This window comes from Thermobia domestica, chromosome 1, assembly GCF_964235325.1.
Source record: "Thermobia domestica chromosome 1, izTheDome1.hap1.1, whole genome shotgun sequence".
Lineage (NCBI taxonomy): Eukaryota > Metazoa > Arthropoda > Insecta > Zygentoma > Lepismatidae > Thermobia > Thermobia domestica.
Genome location: NC_137454.1, coordinates 341,074,704 through 341,096,696, shown reverse-complemented (window position 1 = coordinate 341,096,696; position 21,993 = coordinate 341,074,704). Strand labels below are relative to the sequence as shown.

Below are 21,993 nucleotides of genomic sequence, written 5' to 3'. Positions count from 1 at the left end.
ACACACTATATATCAATTGACATATGTCTCATCTTTCGATGGGGCCGCGGTGGATCAGTGGTAGAGCGTTCACCTCTGGTGCATGGGGTCCTGGGTTCAAACCCTGCTCCCGCCAAGTGAACTTTGTGGTGGACAAACACCGTGTGCGTGGGTTTTCTCGGGGTTCTCCCGTTTCCTCCCACTTTCTTCATTCCACTATTTCATTCATTACTCATCATCACCGTCTCCTTTAGCCTAGCCGGCATAACCGTGGGACGTAAAACTCAAAAATTTCATTTCATTTTTCATCTTTCGATATTTTTTCTTCGTTAAACATTAATACATTTGTGGAACTTGAATACAAACTAAACAAATAGTTATAAGTTTCAGTGGAGTTAAAGGTGGTCGCAGGGAGGCGCTAGCTGCGGGGCTGATTCGAGTATTGAATAACTTGGATATATCCACAAAAGTATATTCCTAATACTATGGTACTTTTAACTCTATGGTCCTTGAAACTCGAATGTTCAATGCCACAGCTCTGCATTGACTTCTGTCCTTAGCCAACTGGATCCTGTTTCTTTCTTAATATTGTCCTCTCATCTGCGCCAAGGTCTTCCTAATGGTCGTTTTGCGATTGGTCTTCCAGTTAATACCAGGGGCGGATCCAGGAGGAGCGATCGGGGTGATCTTTCCTCCCAGAAGAGGAAACTTTCTTATTTTATATATGTATATAAATAAAACCCATCTCGAAGTTTGGAGCCCTTAAAAGTAGCAGTATGACAACCCACCGCCCCCCAGAAGTCGGTCCTGGATCCGCTCCTGGTTAATACTATGAAAGCCTTCCTACTTTCTTCCATTCTGGTTACGTGACCTGCCCACCTGAGCCTCCTAGACCGGTGGGCAGGTCCTACCAATGATGACCCTAACAATGTTTGGTAAACCGTATAAATTATGTAGTTCTTCGTTATGAAGTTTCCGCCATTCTCCATTCCCGTTCCCCTTGGGTCCGAATATTTGTCTCAGGATCTTGTTCTCAAATACTTTCAGTCTATGTTCTTTCCACAGAGGAAGCGACCATGTTTCGCAACCATACAGAACAACAGGCATGATTATCGTTTTATATATTTTAAGCTTTAAATTCCCCGACAGAATTCTCGACGACAAAATATTTTTAACTGAATAATAACGCGAATTCCCTGCTTTTAGTCGACATTTAATTTGTTCGTGAATATGATTTTGGTTTGTTAATATTCACCCTAGATATTTCAAAGTCTCCACTTTGTCGAAAGTGTCATTTGATATTTAAACACATCCATAATTTGCATTAATACGATCCCGACGAATTTCCATGTATTTAGTTTCCTCTGCATTTACTTCTAAACCCAAGCCCCTTCAAGAGTTTAAGACCTCTGCATCAGGAACGGCTTTAGCATTTTAATGCCCGCTCCCTCGCTTACGGATACATATACGCATTTGATTGATTAATGACAGTAGGAAATTCTTTTACAGAAGTGGTTGATACTATTTGTTAAATAATTATCTACCATTGATATAAATGGAAAAAAATATATTTACTTTTTATTGTATCTCTTAGCGATTATAATTTTTTGGGTTGGCCGGTGACTACCCGGCCTACCCGCTAAAGCCACCACTGTTGTGCATTCCTTTCTATTGTTCTCCTATCATACACTTTGGCGCTAAATAAAATGAATCTTTTAGTCTTGAGTTTAATGTTCCGCGATTGCTTCCTTTAGTCTAAAGCATACAGATTATTATGGCGGAATTGGTGGAATGATCATTTGGGAAGGAACCCGAGAGCCTTGAGAAGACTCCCAGAAACGATATTGTCTACGACAAAATCATGATGCAACTGAGCCACGGCAAAATTAATCCTATAGGCTTCTATATACTGTAAACCTAGACAAGAAAAAATATATTAGAAAGGGAAGATATAAATCCTTTGGTATTCTACATACCCTAGTGTTCGAATATTTGTACCTTAATGTCCAGGGCTAGTAACTATGATAAATTTGTTCATTTCTTTATTATAATTACTATAATAATATAGTTATTATAATAGTGGGCGTGGATTGTCAATTAAATTTCTGGGCTTTCGGCATCTATGGCCTTGTTAGCCCGTCACGTATGAGGGATGACGTTCCTTGGTGATCACGATATCCGCGGAAACAGAAGGAAAGAAAGGATTGGGAAAGTGGCCTGGGACCTGTATGTTAAGTACCATCCCGGCATTTGCCTGGTGTGAATAAGGAAAACCTCAGTCAGGATTTTTTTTTTAAAAAAAAAGCTTTTACACTTTTTCGACTGAATGTTTCCACCAGGAATTGAACCCGGAACCGCTCGCATCAAAGACGAAAGCGTTGGCAACTGTACTATGCGGGACCACGATAGTGGGCTGGGTAACAACATATTTACATTAAAATGTTATTTGGGAAAATTATCTAACATTTGCTGGCCAGCAATAAAATTTCCTTTTAATTTAATTGGTTGGTAGTAAGTGAGTAATTATTTCATCAATTACAATACTTTCGTTGTTAGTTACATTATCATTCATAAGCATATAAATCAAAATTGTTAAATAAATAAATAAACATATTACGTATTTCAGCTTAGTTAAAACAACTCGTATGGGTTGGAACCACGCCTTCTTATTCTAACAAGTAAATAAAAAAATAACAGTGACATGTGAAGTCAAGTGATACCGATGCGACGGTACCCTTTAAGTTTTATTTCCTTTTTTCCTTTCTCGTGTGAAACTGTCTGAAGAACTTCAATATTAATTAATTATCATCATTAGTTATGTCCAAAGATAATAAATTTGAGATGATATAATAAGAGAAAAAAAAGTGTAGTTGTGGTGTAAGACGAATTGTTTTGTGTCGTGTGTGCAAATCTTCGTACTTGTTAAACTTTCTAATCTCCTTTGCTTTTTCCTTTCACTTGATAAAATTTACAACCAGGTCTACCGATCGTTGAAGAAGAAGAAGAAGAAGAGAGGAAAAGCTAAGGTTTTAGAATTGAAGCCATTTGTTGATGATCCTCAGTTGTATGATCGGGAACTGAGCAAAATAGCAGGTGTTGACGAACACAGGAGCAAAATCTAGTTTTATAAAACAACGCAAAGTAAATTTAAAGAATTATTCTGTCGCTAGAAGGGAGGGGGATACACTGAAAAAAAAAACACTGTGATTCATTACGAAATCTTCTTGCTCAGTGCATTCAATGTAAATTAAGTGGAATACAGAATTAACATCGCGTTGTACCAACGTACAACTACTGTGCTGGTTTGAATGATGTTGCGAGTTGCGATCTTCCTTTATTATTATTATTACTTTTATTATTTCTTTTGAATGGAAGTGCAATTACAGATTTAAGAAAAAAGGAAGATTTTGAGGAAAAGAATGCCTTGTTATTCTTTCGAAATTCGGATTGTTTGACCCTATTATTCCAGGCGGAAAGTTTCTTTTCTTGGTAGCGACATTAACGATAGTGTGTCGGAGAAGTTCGGTAAAACTTGGACAATAAGATACTACTAAAGACCAACAATATTATTACATATATAAATTGTTGTACAGGGTGTTTGTATAACACTACTGTTGTTACAATTATTCGAATAGTTTTCACATTATCTGAATATTCCTTTTCAATTTTCGAATAATTATTATCAGATAAATTGTATTTAAAACTATTGTACTATTAAAATTGTGTTGTTTACACTAAAAATTAATCATTCATAATTCCAATATTTGAATAGCAAATAATTTATTCGAAAAATTTTTCAAATAAGCAATAATTGGTCGAATAATTTGTTTTTCTAATAATGAATAATTATTGTAAAAAAATTTTGAATGACAGTTCTAATAATTAACTATTAGAATGATTATTACACTCCAAATATTCAAAGATCCATTATTATTCGAATTTTGACATCAATGATATCCAGGAGTGAACGGTGACGCAGTGGCAGAGCGCTCAGCTCTGGTAATAAGGACCTCAGGTTCGATCTCGGGCCAAGTAGGTATGTAGTTGAGGTTTACAACATTGTGTCCGGAATTCTTCTCGGGGTTTTCCTGTTTCCTCCCACGCTCTCATTCCACCAATTATTTCCTTATCGTTCACCTTTCATTAATAATTCGTCTCCTTTAGTATTAACGACATAAACTCGATCAGTGATCCCGTGTAGCGTAGTCGCTAATACTCTCATCTTGGGTACGAGCAGTCCTGGGTTCGATTCCCGGTAGGGACATTCGGTCGAAAAAGTGTAAAAGTTTTTTTTTTCATTCTAATTGAGGTTTTTCGGTTTATTCCTCATTCACATCAAGCAAATGCCGGGATAGTACCTAATATACAGGTCAGGGCTGCCTGTTTCCTTCCCTTTACTCGGATAGTGTGATCGCCGAGGGACGTCATCCCTCATAAGTGATGGGTTAACATGTCTATAGATGCCGAAAGACCAGAAATCTAATTACTAATTATTAATTCCTACCAATGGTAACCATAAGTAGCAGCTTCAAAGTGATGCAGTTGTCATCTTACGCGACAACAAACGCACAAACGCATATCAACGTTGGTCCATAAAGATTTTGTTTACGAACTAGGGAACCTTTGCCAATTGAGGCGCCGAACTTTTAAACTTACATATCTCTGTAATTGTTGCACATATCTTATCAAGCAAACGGAGAAACTTCTGAAATCATACTGAAAGAATCAAGTTGAAAGACAATTAATAGCTACATGGTTTTGTGTCAGGGGATTTACTATAGAAACTCTATCTAGAAATTGCTTGCGAACGTTGCATTGAAAGGGTCAGTGGCTACTCGTGAGGGAAGTCACATCAGCAAATATTAAAATTTTATCCTTTCAAACTAAAGTAACATAGCTTATACTAATGTATAATTCTTACGTGCAAGAATTAGAGCATTACAATAAGTTTTTCTCCCTTAGTAACGATAAAAGTTTAGTTAGTTTCTTTGCCACCAAATGAAACATTTAAATACAAAATATTACATTATTAACAACGCAGTTTACGAGTTGTGTTATGTGTGTGTCTATGTTACATGGTTACAGAAACTAAATTTTTCAATAGTAATTCAAATGAAAGAGTTACTATTGAGAATGCATACTTTAAAAATGCACAGAAGTAACTACGTAAAGAAGTAAGTGCGTTTGTGTGTATACCTATTATATGGAGAGAGTAAAATTCAAGGTTACTTTTGAAGCATTAATTATTATTATGCTTTCACGAATTGCATTTAATTGAGCCTTGACCGTTAACTATGTCATTGAAAAAGCATTATTTCACTAGGTCTACCACAATACAGAACGATTTCTTTCCCATAAGATCAGAGTACACAGCTTCGCAGACAAGGACATATTGAACTACACCTTCTGGCCCAAGAGCATGAGAATAGTAGAGAAATGTATCTCTTGTATAATATCTCACACACAATGAATATTCAGTAAGATCTAATGTACAGTTATGTTCGTATAGAGTTATCCACTCATATCGTTTCGAAAAGTGATATGTACTTTAATCCATAATCCTATTACAAGGTAAACAAACATTTAATTTCATTTAACTGTTTCAGGTTCTTTGCTACAAATATCATTGAAGCGTGCGAAAATAAGCTTCTACCATTTGTAGTTATCTATGTATCTCTTCCATAGAGTCTTTCTTTTCTTTTCTAAAACTGATTTTGATTAAATTTAACATGTGTTTTCTTGGAAGTCTTCCAATCAAGCCTATTGTTTAGAATCAAATTGGTCAAATATAAGGATGAACCCATATATATATATATATATATATATATATATATATATATATATATATATATATATATATATATATATATATATATATATATATATATAAATCATCCTTGCACTTTACCATTACTTAATAAAATATAATTCTGATTAGGTTTTTAAAAGATATGTGAGTGGCAAGCCGTATTTACTTTTTCTAATATAACCATGCAAACAGTTCTATTTAACACTTGGTTTCCTATTCTGTTATAAAGGTCATCTAGTCTCATCGATAAAGGTAATCTTTCCTTCTTTCTTCTTGTAAGAGATGCGCATAATAAAACTATCTCATAAATAGATCTACCTTTTGTAGATAATACAACAACTAAGGAAAGTGATAAGATTGATTCTTAAATATTCGTTTATTTCAAACTATGCTTACATACACTTACAATTCTTCGAAATAGTATAATAGCTATCAATACACTATTGCCAACAGTTCTGCCATGCGTTTCAGTCAGTAGTTCTAGTCGTCGCTGTACCTCCTGAACGGGAATTTTGTTCAAAGAACTTGTCTCACCAGATTGTATGTTTTTAAAGTAGTGTTCTTTTAAGCTGATTTCAACTGGAAAAGCAGAAAAGGAGTCGTTTCGAGCAAATACCGCGCTCTGTTTCGACTGAAACTTTCTCAGTAGTATTTTCGTGGTAAAAATCCAGGTGTTGGCGATCTCCGGTAGTTACCCAACTCTATTCATGCGGGAAGTACGAACTCTACGAATTACGTTTATAATAATAATAATAATAATAATAATAATAATAATAATAATAATAATAATAATAATAATAATAATAATAATAATAATAATAATAATAATAATAATAATAATATGGACATCAATTTGGTCATTGGAATCTTTTTTTTTTTTTCTAGATGATTCAGTAGTGTATTACTCAGAGCTGTACCACCGAGATACTTGTTCTTTCAATAAAGTATATATCTTTCCCATAAATTTTATTATGCATCATTTTTCGACGCTTCTCATTTGCGTATTGGACATTTTGACTGCTATGCGACGCCAAACATCTGTCTACTTTGCAAGCGATCCGTACTGTGTAGAAGCTCAGAGCTAATTGACAGGAAATCAATTGTTTACATAACAGTCCCTATCAACGTTCATGTTCAGAGACTTCGTCCCCGAACCCTTCTGATTAGACCAAGAAAATCAGTCTTATTACTTTCCGGTCAGACTTTACATTTTTTAAAAGGTATTATGATAGCATATTCTTAGCACAAATATACATGGATGAAACGTTGAAGCTTTGGAAACTTTTGTGGGAAACGCAGCTACTCATATGACCTAAGGTCTATGGTTTACATCTGTGCTATTCGACTTTTTTTTTTTCTCGCGTACCCTTGACACAGTTCACCATCCAATTGTGTACCCCTAAAGCTGTTTAAAATAAATTAAATCGAAATGAACTTGTTAAACTTAATACACATGTTCTGCTGATAAAAATGGGGACAAATAGAGACCCAGCAAAAAGACAATCAGTGTGCCAATCAAAAGACTATTTACAGAAGAAGGATAAAATGCACATCCGAAAGGAAAATCCAAGGGAAAATGCACATGGGAAATTTCAAAATATATGGGAGACATCCAGTTCTACTGAGGAAGATTTTCCCTTCATCCTTCCGGATAATTAGCGCACTGAGGACAATGTTAAAAATTAAAAAAAAAAAAAAAAGTAACTTTAAAACTAACATGTTAATGAGAAGATTGATCTTGTTTCCGGGACGCCAACTCCTCGATTCTTGGTCGAATCTTCGAGAATGCGAGAATCAGAGTTGATTCTGGATTCAAGCAATTTCTGTGCTTCGTTTTTATTGATGTTAATGCAGAGAAACCCTGTTCACATGAATATGTTGATGAAAATTAAAGAAGTTGTGAAATAGCACTGTCACTAATGAGGTTGTATGCAATAAATGTTAACCGATTACTTGGAAATATTAGACGCGCGTGACGTCATCTCCAAAATCGTCCATTCGAAAGAAAAAAAGTCTCCAACTATGATCATTCAGTAAATATTGGAAATATGCTTATTTCAGGATTACGTACCCCCGGTTGAATAGCACTGGTTTACATAACGTTAAAGATTAATCGTAAATAAAATCCTAAAATAAAGCTATACTAAGAATTAAAAATGAAAATAATGATAATGTATTTATTGTTTGTTTTATCTTTCAGGTGCTGCGTTGGTTGCTAACGAATTTAACACAGTTACTGCTCTCAAGGTAAGTTCATTTGTGCAGAATATTGCCTCTCTATAAGTTATGAAAAACCTCGAGCCTTATGATGAATTAATAATCCTTGAGAATATAATTTTACTTCAAATTTCAAACAATTCACTAATCAGTTTTCCCCGTTTTAATTTTATACAATATACAATATACTTTTACCCTTTACTAGTCCTAACATTCCTTAATTAGTTTCAGTTTGACTCAGTTAATCATCTTCCTTCTTCTCTTAACAAACATTTTAACCCTATCTCGTTGTTGTTCGTCACTTTTGAGTAATTTCCATTATCTGTTCCTTTTAACTCAATACACCATACGATACATTTAATAACCCTTCTTCGCAACCAACTCACAAAGTACATTTTTCTTTCTTAATGTTTATTTCGCCATTCCTATCCTTTGATTCTTCATATTTCAGATCTTAACTAACAACACTACCTGGATACCTAAAGCTTATATGTTCCATTTTTTCCCCTTCAACATTTATAACTGCCATCGTTTCTTTTATTCAAATCACCATTACACATTACGTTGTTCATAGGTCTTGTCACAGCCTCACACACATCGCCATCTTCCTCTTCTTCAAACGACGAGGGAAACTGTAGACTATTTTATTTTGGGGTTCAGGATGTCGCTTTCCAGATCCTTCTGATGTGGTTTCCTGAATGTATAAGGTATCCTGTAAAATAATATTCTATTGCCTGGATAAGCAGACTGTAGATTGCGTAAATTCAATATAACATAGCTTCAACACATTAGTGAGCATACACAAAACTGTGGATGACGGATATACAGTAATATAGCTTCAATCATATGAGAAGTACACACGTATATGAAGGCATCTAAAAGGCAACACTGACAACACAGGAGACATTTATACTTTGGGCCACAGACATGATTAACGAAAAGGATTCCAAACGCCAGATTCACATATAAAAGGTTCGGCATATATCTCGCTCGAACTGTTAATTAACAAGGCGGCTTCCTTCCGTAAAATCACCGTGACGATGTAAACTATACTTCCACCTGATTAGTTGCAGATGCTAATTTATAAACAATTCCTGTACTTAGCTCATATATGGTATTTAGTATAATACAATCGACGTCATCATACTCACGTTCTAGTAAATTACATAATAGTTAAATGAATTGCTGATAAATCATTCAGTACAGGCAAATACAATGATGGTATAAAACTAGAGCATATCGTTAGGTGAGGTTTTAGCAGTGGGGGGGCCTGGACTTAATTTACTCGAACATAATTTCCCTTATGTTCATCTTCGAACTATATTTTATATATTTTAATAATAATGTATAATTTCACTGAAACGGTTTAATTGCCTTTAATTAACTTACAACATAGTTGTATCGTCCATAAAATCAACAAATCACTAAAATAGTGTCATACAATCCGTAACTATGTATATAACATGACAAGACAATCTCTTTTGTTCTACTTTTCTTCTTAACGTTAATTAGATTTCGAGTGTATATCTTTCCAGAATGATTACATATATAATGTGTTATACATTTTAAATTACAATAAATATTGATTTACTAAAATCACATTAAAATTATTCGGAATATTTAAATCTAATTGAGTAGCGAATAACCTCTGACAAAAATATTAAAATTTTGTATTGTCGTATCTCCGGGACGGAGCTACTCAAGGAGATGTCAGAGTTTATTTCTCTGTACGGAACAAATCTAAACTTTGGTCCGTTACAGTCTTCATATTTAAAAAAAAAAAAAAAAAAAAACTTAATTTTAGATTCCAATCTTGCAATGAGAGTTACATACTCTTCTATCTCATATTGGAAATATTATTTTCCTAAACTCTTCTTTATTATATCTCCTAAATATATTGCATACGGTTAGTAAAAGACAACGTCCATCTTGAGCTTCTCTTCTAATTTTTCTTTCCTGTCTTTTTCCTCTTTCATCCTAAGCGTTCTTCATTGATTCATATTTCTTGATTATCTTTCAATCTTTCCACTATAACTTAACTATTATTTCTCCAACCATCTATTTCCACTATTTCTCAGTTCAATTGCTCGAGGAAGTTCAATAGAATGTCTATTCCCTTTTCCTCTCCTAAATCCTAATTATTTCTCACTTACTTATTTCTTCTGTTAAAATTTTCAAGAGAAATGAAGCTCGATTTCTCAAAACTAAGCTTCCCATGAGACGAGACAGAGCTTTTCTAATAAAACGATACGAACTAGCGAGATTTAAAAAAAAAAAGAAAAAAAGAAAATCGATTTAGCGTTCTGAGTGTAAGTACCATCTTTTCTTTTAACCTTCAGTTCAAACTAGTAGCTTCATTTGAGGTTTCGCTAGGAGAGACAAGGATGTCCACTGACATAAAACTTCCACGTTTTTCCATTAGTAGGCTATACTTGTAAACAATTTATTAAAAAGCATACGTTTATGAAATTTAGGGGGTAGAATTGACCCCCTACTGGTCCAAATGACGTCTTTGATTCGAACCAAAAGAGGCAGAAATCAATAAATTTTTGCCTATAGAATAAAAACGGTAATGTACAGCGAGCACCTATTCTCTTCAGTCCTAAGAATATATTTCGTCTCCACTCTAATCTCTCTACTAAAACAGGAATCAGTAGAAATCTAGTACCACTTCCGGTTTCAATATTAAGTGAGAAAATATGACGCATTAGAAACCAAGCCCTTTCACGTGGTCAACACGTGACACTGTTACTTGTTTTCATTTTAAGTTTGAAATTTAGACAATTCCTAAATCAAATTTAGCAAAAATATATTATTTTTCTTAACAACTGTTTCTGATCTTGTAACATATCCATATAGGACCGTAGAGTGCCGAATCAGGTCCCTTAGCTAGAATCATAAAACTCTCATTCTGTTTAAAGTTTATTTGAACTTAATTATACTAATATTGACTTCTACAGCACCTCGTCTATTGTATCAAACATTCAGTGGTACCAACCAATTCCTCTTAAACCAAGTGATTTTATACCATGATTTGTACGACATTCAGAAACGCATCACTACTGGTCAAATACTTATCACTTCCAACCGTCGATGCTTGATAGTGATATTACACATCTCTGTTATAACTATACTACTTTTATTTTAGGTCCCTTTTGTTTCGTTATAACCGAGTTCAACTATAATGTCCTTACATTCTCTTACGGATTACTCTGATCTAATCATGTGTTCTGTCCTCTGTCATTTTGCGTAGAACACAGCAATGAAATAGAAGACCTGAATGGAATCTCGTCTTAATTGTGAAATTATTAACATTCCATTATTATTGAAAACATTCCATCGGAGCACTTCATTGCGTGTCCAATGCCAAATATTTTTATAATGTTTTCATCCCACATCGTATACATAGTATAAGAGTAGCTTAACATTTGAATGTCCATTAATGTTTAAGAAAGGCCCATCCGTATTGAAGTACTATGTACAGTACATATTCTAATACATTCCACAAACATTATTATTTGTTCCGTGATAATGTTATGCAACAGCATACTGATAGTATTCATGGATAAGATTCGTTACGTGGCATTTGCCCGTCGTGGGTTTTGCTCGTAGTTATTACACGAAAATCACGAGTCCCGGAGTCTATTCCGAGCCTAATGTTGAATTCTGAATCACGAACAAAAGCAATAAACCAACAATATATATACAGTGGTGGATCCAGGATATGATCAAGGGAGGGGCTAAACCGTAGTTTGCCGCTTTATCAAATGTAAAGCGAGATTGAAGCTCATTATATCCAGTGTAGCCCCTATAGCCTCCCCTTGGATCCGCTACTGTATATATATATATATATATGAAAAGCAAACAAATTTTATAGCTCCTGTAAGTTCGATTGTAGAGTGTATAGTATCTTTATCTGTTTTGTTTATTTCTTTGAAAGGTGGGAATTTTTCAAAACTAAGTTCTAATTTGTTATCTGTTTCCAATTATATTAAAGAAAAGGTCGGCATATTAAAGGAAATATAGTATGTATCAAGCATGAACAGACATATCTTTTCATTTTTACCTTTCTGTTCGTATTTCAACCTCACTCTAGTTTCAATACTTTTGTTGTACTGTTTATGCATATGTGGTTCTATTTGTTATTCTATATAATTTTGATCCATGTAAAATTTGTACACATCCCGAGCCAGATCTAACAAAAACATTCCCCTAAATTGCTCATAACAATGCACAAAATGAGTGATTTTGAGTCGAATTCTGATACTGGCAAGTTGCTCTATAGTTAATTGCATAATCTTTTATTACAGTTATCTCATTGTGTTACTAGTGAAGAAGGGAGAACATTTCCACTTCGAGTAACTATTTGCAATTTGTTATCGGAAAACTGTGAAGAAAACTAACCAATTAAATAAATAAATAATATTAGTAATAATAATGAAAAAAAAAAGTTTATAGAAGTTCTCTTTAAATACCGTGGATAGGCGGTCGAATAGTCAAAGATAAGGATTGTTCACACTTTCATTATTTCACTATTTATCTTTCTTATAAGCTGGCTGAAAAAGTGCCCAGTGTTGCACGTTAATGTTTCTCGATGTTATTAAACCACACTACTACAAGAAACATTTGCTACGAAGACATGATCCTCGAACAGAAAGCTCAAGGCCCAACTACTCGTATTTTGCTCCTACTAGCAATCTGCATTGCGAGTGTTCCTAGTAGCGGACTCATTCTACACCAACGATCTTTGCTTATTTGAATAGTCCGTATCGTTCCCTTCGTGATTCGCCTGTCACCTTACTTCTGTAGTACTGCTCCCTTGCCAGTATTCGCCTCGAGCGTTCATATTCCTAAGTTCTTCTTGATGTCTACCACCTTAATTCCCACTTTTTGTTACTTAATCATTTTTGATTGGTTTCATATATCATAATCGCCCACGCGTTGCCAACATTTTTTTGTGCTTTACGGGAAGAAGTACGGGGCCAGTGACTCAGTGATAGAACGTTCATCTCTACCAAAGGGGATTCAATTCCTATTCCACAATAAGTGAACTTCTAGTGGATAACATCATATTCGTGATTTTACTTGTGGGGGAGCACTCCTGTTTCCTACCATATTCTCACTCCACTATTCTCCCATAATCAATACCTTTCATTAACAACTTGTTTCAATTAGCCCACAAGACATGATTGTGGGATGTTAAAGTTTTTTTTATCTGCTACAGTCATCTGCTGTAGTTATGCAACCATGCAGAACAACCTAAAATATTTCGCCATCTTGATCCTATTCAAGATGCAGATGCTCTGTCAGCGAATTTTTGTTACATGCTTGAACGTCATGATCGGACGTCCTGCATTCCATACATCATGAATCGGACCACCCTTCCTTCCTGTGGGAGAAACCCCTTGCGCTGCAGCTAAAAGATTTGTAATCATGCATGCATTTTTCGATAGAGCAGATTATAAATCTAAGATGATAACATGCCGCCTCAAGTCAGTGGCTAGTAGTTTTGGAGATATTCACCTCCAAATTTCATTGTCCCATGCTTTCGGCAGCCTATACTCTGAATTAGAGCGATTTCGAGCAAAAGGTACTTGGTTTTTTTTTTTTTTTTTTTTTTTTTATGAGTAAAATCACATCCCAAGCGTTGTATATCCTGTTGCAATATCTTGTATTTACCTTGTTCATTATATCATCATACCTGATTATAATTATTAATTTGTTTTTTGAACCTAAACACCTTATTTCGTCTTCTCTGAGTGTTCTATTAAACCAAGGTTCTAACTTGCTTATCCTAACGTAGCTAGGTGAGCCACTAATCCAAAAGAATGGATAGGGTGACCAGTATCTATCCCTAACAACTGGATATCAAGGAATTAGATTGGAGGGACAGATTAATAATTTTGGTTAGGAATACATTTTTTTTTAAAAAACCTACATATTTATGTCTTAATTATACAACTACCCACTAGCACATGTTAATTGATATTCCTCTGGAAAAAAGTTCTCCAACCTGTAATATAATCCGGATCTTCCGCGCCAAAAGCGTGTACCCAAACCATATGTAACAACGAAGGAGCTCAACCTCAATTATTATCTCGTAAGACACCGAAGTATAGAACAACCATTGAAAGTCTCGTGAACATATTCACATTTTAACGGTAATATTTCCCATGTATAGATAGAAAGTTGTTTTTCTTCTTTCTTCTCTAAGCATTACGTATTAGGATCACGCTAGTAAGCCTTATAAGATTGTAATATTGTTAGGATCACACTAGTGGCTCTTATAAGATTGTAATGTTCTTATGACCAGGCTAGTGAGCCTTATAAAATTTAATGTTATTATGATCACACTAGTGAATCTTATAAGATTGTAATGTTATTAGGGTCACGTTAGTAGGCCTTATAAGATTGTAATGTTATTAGGATCACGTTAGTGGGCCTTATAAAATTGTAATGTTATTATGATCACACTAGTGGGCCTTATAAGATTGTAATGTTATTAGGATCACGTTAGTGGGCCTTATAGGATTGTATTGTTATTAGGATCACGTTAGTAGGCCTTATAAGATTGTAATGTTATTAGGATCACACTAGTGGCTCTTATAAGATTGTAATGTTATTATGACCAGGCTAGTGAGCCTTATAAAATTGTAATGTTATTATGATCACACTAGTGAACCTTATAAGATTGTAATGTTATTAGGATCACGTTAGTAGGCCTTATAAGATTGTAATGTTATTAGGATCACGTTAGTGGGCCTTACAAGATTGTAAGGTTATTAGGATCACATTAGTAGGCCTTATAAGATTGTAATGTTATTAGGATCACGTTAGTGGGCCTTACAAGATTGTAAGGTTATTAGGATCCCGCTAATGGACCTTGTAAAATTCTAATATTAGTATCTGTTCTTAGTCTATGCAATAACTCTTGAACGAAAGCGATTTTTTAAATTCTGTTTTTTTTAATTAAAAAATAGATAGCTAGAGCGATTATTTCGATCGAGTTCGTTAATGAAGTCAATCCGATAACATCTTCGTGGGTAACGGTGGATATTCATGTCCGTTTAAAATCTATTATATCCTAGCTTTTATTCGACCTGAATAGTAATAAAGCAATGTTGGTTGCCTATAGTGTAAGGATGTGTAGCTTTCCCTACAACAAAATGTTCATTAACCTTATTAGGATTACGCTAGTAGGCCTTAGTGGAATCAATCCGTTAACATGTTCACGGGTAATAGTGGCTATCCATATCCCATATTCTATACATTGAATCACGTGATTCTCTTTACTGTCTTAGCAGTGTTTATTTAACTGTTCCATGTCTTATACACTCTTGGTGCTGAAACCTTTTTTGTAACTACTGATCTACACATATTTAACGACTTGTTAATGACCCTTTTAGCTCGTTCTTCTCCTTTTTCTTTTTCTTCTTTTTGTAAATAGCTTTGTTAACATCTCGAACAAATTTCTCTGCAATTTCAGGAGATGTCAATCTGGTGGACTATCTGTTGTATCAAGAGTAAATATAAGTGAAAGCCAGTCTTTGCTGCAACTTATAAAACTGACACCAACAAGTAACTAGTTGTTAACCAGGTTCTTCTTATTATTTGCCCAACTCACCAAGACACAGATGGGAAGCTTCAATTTCCTTCCTGTCTATCTTTTCCAAATATGTACTGATGGAACAAGTAGCTAATAAGTAGAAACCAGTTTGGAATAAACCGCAAAAAGACATGAAGTTAGCCACTGACACCTGCTATAATTTACTTGCGAGGAATATATAAATCAGTCAGCAGTTTACCTTTGGCTTTTAAATCTAAGACTTTTTATGATAGAAATTTGTTTGCTGAAAATAGATGTGTTGTCTATTGTTATACGAATGTAGTTCAGATGTAATCTGAACTTAAACATTGAAATATTCTGATTTAGACTTCCAAAATTAAACCAGAATCTTATAATGATGAGAGCGATAAAAGGTCATAAAATGGCTGCGAGAGAAACTGCATACGATACTAGAGTACAAAGGACCAGGCACGTAGCCAAGGGGAGTCCAACCCCCCCCCCCCTTCAAGACCAGAAATGAAAAAAATAAGGAAGGTTGAAACAAAATGAAATGAGAAAAAGAAGGATGTGTTAAAAATAAAAAATAAAAACTACAGGAAGCTTTTGGTTACTCTTTCTTATGAGGAGATTTGTATTACTTGCAATACATGGTGGTGAGGTGAGCGAGATATCCTGGAAGAGTCAGGAAATTTGAAATTTCTAGGAAAGTTACGGGATTCTCAGAATTTCTGCTACTAGTCAGGGAGATTTGAAGCTTCCGAAAGCATAGTGCCGTTGTGTAACAGCATGGACATTTTTATCATAATTTTTTGTCATCGCATCCTTGCAGTATCAAACATGTTATTTCAAAAACAATTTTCTACTGCTGCTTTAACCTGTCATTTGGAACAGACAGTAGTTGACGGAATAATAAAAACAAAAATTTATGTGGAAAGAAAGCTCTGTTAACATTGGATTCAACAGAGGAAGGAATGCAGATATTGTAAAATATTTTACAAGACATTATTGATATGTACTTTTTATAATAGTTGAGGTCACAATAAAAGGAAAATTGTTATATTTGAATAAACTGAGGAAGGACGTAAATGTTGTAAAATCTTCTTCAATACGTTTTTTATTATTATTATTATTATTGTTTTACTCGAGATTTCTTCATAATTTGTTATTAAAATACTTACCAAAATATGTTCATTTTATTGCCAATATTTGTTGATAGTAAAGTAGTTTAGACTGATCGAGCTCCTGGGCCTTCAGAATTTCATGTCACGCTCCCTCCCCCCCCGTTACGAAATCCTGGCTAAACGAACCAATATATGTTCCAGTAAAATAGTTTAGAATGATCGTTCCCTGGTATGATGCCCACAGTATTTCATGTCACGTATCCCCCCCTTCACGAAAACCTGGCTACGTGCCTGCAAAGGACTATTAACCAGAGTAAAGTACTGTATATCTCCTCTCTCTCTCTTGTTTGTCAATAACAGTTGTTCCTCTTCACCTGAAACAAAACAGCAATTAATAGAATGTAAAAAGCAAAGATAATATATAATTTAGATTGTATTTTTCTGTTCTTTTCTCCTGAGGACTGGATTAGGGACAGATTAACCCATCTGGAAGCCATTTCTGTGAAAGTACAGTAGGAAAGTTAAGGAAATACGTGTTGTTCTACGACATCAACCATGCCATGCATTAGATGATATTATACGTATTGGAACTTACCAAATTCATAAAAAAACACAAACACAGTTATTCTATTATATAAATGTAATAAATAAAAAAGACCGGTATCTCAAAATCTTCTTTTACTAGCTTTTGTCCAAGCAAAGTCTATCATATCCTGAAAGCTCACAGAACTATTCAATGGACAAATTTGTTTCATATTTTATCTAATGATATTGGTGTATCTTGTAAATTCTTTTTAGACAATCAGTTGAGATTTTGATCAAAGTGGAGGCCCGGGTCTACGGGACCTCTAAGCTCCCCCCTAATCCAGCCCTCGGTTTCTTCTTGACCATGTTTGAAATAAGAACTACCTTAGTGGCTGGAATAGCAAGGGCATACTTCCAATATGCATGGGAGGACTTGTCTTTAAATATCCAAACTGAGTCATTATTATCTTCATGAATTTGCAAGTCCATCTCCCATTGCTATACCATATGGTATTTAAGAGATGTACACTCATGTCCAAAATTATTGTCGCATGTCTATAAATATGTTGTTGGAGGAATATAATTTGATAACGAATTCGCCTGGTATTTCTTATAATGTTAGTATGTGTATAATGTTCAAAGACATGTATGTGGCAAATTCCATGTTAAAAGAGCAGTAAATAAGAACAATAAAACGAAAATAAAACTTTCTTGTCCATTTAGCAACATTTTGTTTTACTCATTCTAATTTTCGTATTTATAATCTTTTTCCTATGAAATTTACAACAAATATACATTTCCCGATTATACACATAGTATCAGTATTAAAAGTCCCCTGCAAAATCATTATCAAATTATATTGTTACAAGAAGACAGTTATGGATATGCGACAATAATTTTGGACATGAGTGTACATGAGAAAATAACGTCGAATGCGGTTATATAACACCATAAGTTATTCGCATATAAAAAGAAGAAAAGTGACGGGCTAACATGGTCATAGATGCCGAAAATCCAGATATCTAAATCCTTAAATCCCTAAAGAACCTTTGTATTCTGCAATCATTCAATCATTTTGTAGCTGTTTTGTGTAATAAAATTACTTAAATATAAGCATTTTTATACCTTCATAATAACCGTATGATTGTAATAGAATCTAATATGGCAAGCCTATTCCTTTGTTTGCAACAAAATGCGTTTTTGTGCATTATTTACAGAAAATTGTACAAGATACTTTTTGTAATGGAATGCATTGTTGTTTACATCGAAAGGTTGAATATTTGAGATTCCGAAATATGTACTGTTGTTTTTGGAAATGGTGACCGGTGGAGGAAAGAGAGAAAGTGGATGGATGAAATGAAAAAAAGTATTTTATTTATTTATTTTTGCTGCAGCCCTCCACTTTACTAATGCAGACCGTCTTGGTCCTTGAGTTTCTTATAATTGAACATTATTGATCTATATTAAAATAAGTAACAAGTCAATGATTCCTGAAATGAAAAGTAGTCCTGAAAGCTAAAAAGGTTGGCCAGTCCTGCTATTTAGAAAGAGTTGAATAAAGTGACCATAAAACAAAATGAAATTAAATATTACAGGATTTAGTAATAAAATATGCATGACATGGCATGTTTTCTACTAAAATTGATGTTCCTCAACAAGACGGTAATAATAATAAACAAAACATATCATATTTATTGGAGAATGATCATATCTTAATCTGTTCCGTGTTCCCCTTGATAAAATGAAAAAATGGATAAGAACAAAAATACTTAAGAGATACATTTTTGTCTATCAGAAAACAATCGTAATAAACCATAATTTCGAGCAAGGTCAAGATGGAAATAAATTATATACATATATATAATTTGAAAGACATCATTTTTCAATTATAGTTGAAATGGGAAAACAAGTATATAAAAAAGATAAAACCAAAGAGATTGGTACAGTGCGTATACTTGAAGGGAGAAAGAAAATTAAAAAAAAAAGATAACCTGATAATCTTGTGAGAGAGTTTCTTCAGAGAGAAGAGATCAGATGATCAACGGTGGGAAATCTCCGAAGAAAGGACGATGGTTCGTGACCTGATCCATTCGTGACATACGCGGACAAGCATCTTCTTCTGCATAGATAATGAAATTCGTCCTTCGCAAATGTAGAGCACAAATAGGTCAAAGATTGATTTTTTGGTTTCTTTTCTTTTTTTTTTTTTTTTTTTTTACATTTTTCTTCCTGACGTGGCTTTTAATTTTTTATATTTTATATTCACTTTCCATTTAACTCATCCATTTACACACAGAGACAGGCCTTCACCTGTTAATCATCATAATAAAAAGAAATATTTATACTTCTTTCTATATTTGTACGATGCGGTTATCAACATGTATTTTCACTACGTTCTTTTTAGAGCGAAAATTTGGTGTGCTTTGGTTCCTTATGTTCGTGGGAGGTTAAGTTCACGCTTAATTTCAGTTTTGTGTGTGTCTGTTGATATGTGTGTCAAATTGTTTAGGGAAAAAACATATGTAGAAAAGTACCTATGAACACCCACGAGAGAGAGAGAGAGACTAGAAACCATCAGAAATATTATGGAGAAAGCATTTTTTTGGTACTTTCTCTGATGGTTTACTGTTTCTTAGAATTTTGTCTTGCTTTCATTACATTCACACAAATAATGTGAGGTTAAAGTCAAAACATAGGCTAAAATGAAATTTGGTAAGTCGCTCGTACATACATTGATGTGCCATGTGGAATAAGAGGTTCTATTAACTGTCGGTAATTGTTTAAATTTATTGGACTAGAACAGTATGTCTCAGACGATTCAATCGATTTTGTTTTTACTCCATAAATAACCCCAGAATATGGGATTAGTCATTTCTCATGTAACAATTCCACAGGGGTACTTTACTTTAGTCTCGGAGCGTAAGATGATTTTTGGATTATTTTCTATAAAACGACAGGCAATTTTGTTCATATTTCTCAGATATTTCATTAATAACCTGATAATATGGTCAGACTCATTTGTTCCGAAAGTATCCATAAATTGTAGATTATTCTTGGGGGGGGGGGGTCAGTTTTTCTGTCCGATTTTCTGAAACACGAGTAAGGCGATTATTGTTTATATTTCATAAACAAAATATGTTTGATTCATAAGTCTACAATTTTGCGTGAATCAACTAATGAAAATATCTCTATGAGTAGTTTCATGTTGGGGAGATTTTTTCTTTTATTTAATATAATTTGCCCAAGTATGACTAGCGATTTTGCTTAAATTTCATAAACTAATATTTCACTAATAACCTCAATATCTAGCATCACTAATTTCTTTAAAAATCCATATTTCACTAATAAATATTGAACAATAATTGGAGCATTATAAGATTTAGTTTAAGAAATTGGAGCAAGAAAGTTTAGTGAGGTGGGCTGTACATTTTATAACAAGATGCACTAGAACGATAATATAAAGAAATTCATTTTGAATTTTCGTTTGTAATAGTGTGAATGTTCAAGCACTAAAAAATAATTGTTTTGATTGTTGAAATTTAGGTTTATACTGTAGTACAAAACAATTATTTTGACTACAGGAAATAAAACCACCTTTTTCAATATTACCTTTTTTTTTTTTAAATTTACGCTAAAATCATAAAAGTAAATGAAACAAGAATGGGGTATTATAAATTTATATAAGAAAATTCATTTATCATTTTAATCATGTCTATCATTATTATTGTTACTCAACTTTTGCATATATTTCTTTTCCGTCGTGCATATTAAATTTTCGTCCAACGCGTGCCTCTAAGAACGTTGCACCCCCAGGCCCAAGTTTAGTGAGCCTAGTGGTAAATCCGACCGTGGTTACGTACCGAATTTTATCTTTCGAGGCGTGCCAACCATACGATAATTATCATAATACACGATAATTTAATGCTATATACAATAATGACCTTGCGATAATATAGTAAGTCAATATACGATAATTTTAGAACGCACACTTTTTTGCAGTTGTTGAGTGTGTAAATAAGCCGTAGATGTGCATTAAATAATTACAAAACACCCAAAATGACATTTCTAAGGCTCATTCCCGCTAAAATAAATCAATAATGATTTTAGAATTGGCAAATGGCAACACTGCATCTATTTTTTAAATTCAATTACGTTTACGAAGGGTTGGAAATATTGTTGTTCAGAGTAGTCTGAATAAGGATTAAAAATAGTGAGGACAGTGACGCCAATTTGGAGTTCGATACTGAAGATTACTAGATTCATTTATTCTTATTTTTATTAGTAGCAGTACTATATATATATATATATATATATATATATATATATATATATATATATATATATATATATATATATATATTGTAATATACGATTCCTTTAAAAACGAAAATCAATAATTTTGTCCTCTGAGGTTGGCAACTCTGCATGCTAACATGATGACCTCATAAAATATCTTTCTTTTTTAACGTAAATTTTAAGCCACTTCTTCCCCTTTGAAGCTCCTCTTTCTCTCTTAGGATGCGAACCAAAAGATTCTCTATAGTCTAAGTCTCTTCGATATAATCACTTTGAAGTATGGAAAATCAACGGCATGGATTTGTATACAAGACAAAACTAATATACATTTTCTCCTGTTAATCTATATACAGGGTGCTTCAAAACAACACAGACAATGTTTGGGAGGTGATTCCTGACACCAAAATAAGACGAAAAGTATAGACCAACCTGGGTGCACAAATGCTTTCTTTCGGAGTTATAGGCTGTCGAAAACATGA

The 21,993-nt window shown here is 33.8% G+C and overlaps 1 protein-coding gene across 2 annotated transcripts in view; it reads left to right on the top strand.

Moving 5' to 3' along the window:
* LOC145663712 (uncharacterized) overlaps positions 1 to 21,993 on the top strand; it is a 404,258-nt gene that overhangs the window by 320,460 nt on the left and 61,805 nt on the right. For both annotated transcript variants that reach the window (XM_081729804.1, XM_081729801.1), the window contains exon 3: positions 7,989 to 8,035. In XM_081729804.1, the coding sequence (XP_081585930.1) occupies positions 7,989 to 8,035 (47 nt within the window). The remainder of the gene's footprint in view (positions 1 to 7,988; positions 8,036 to 21,993) is intronic.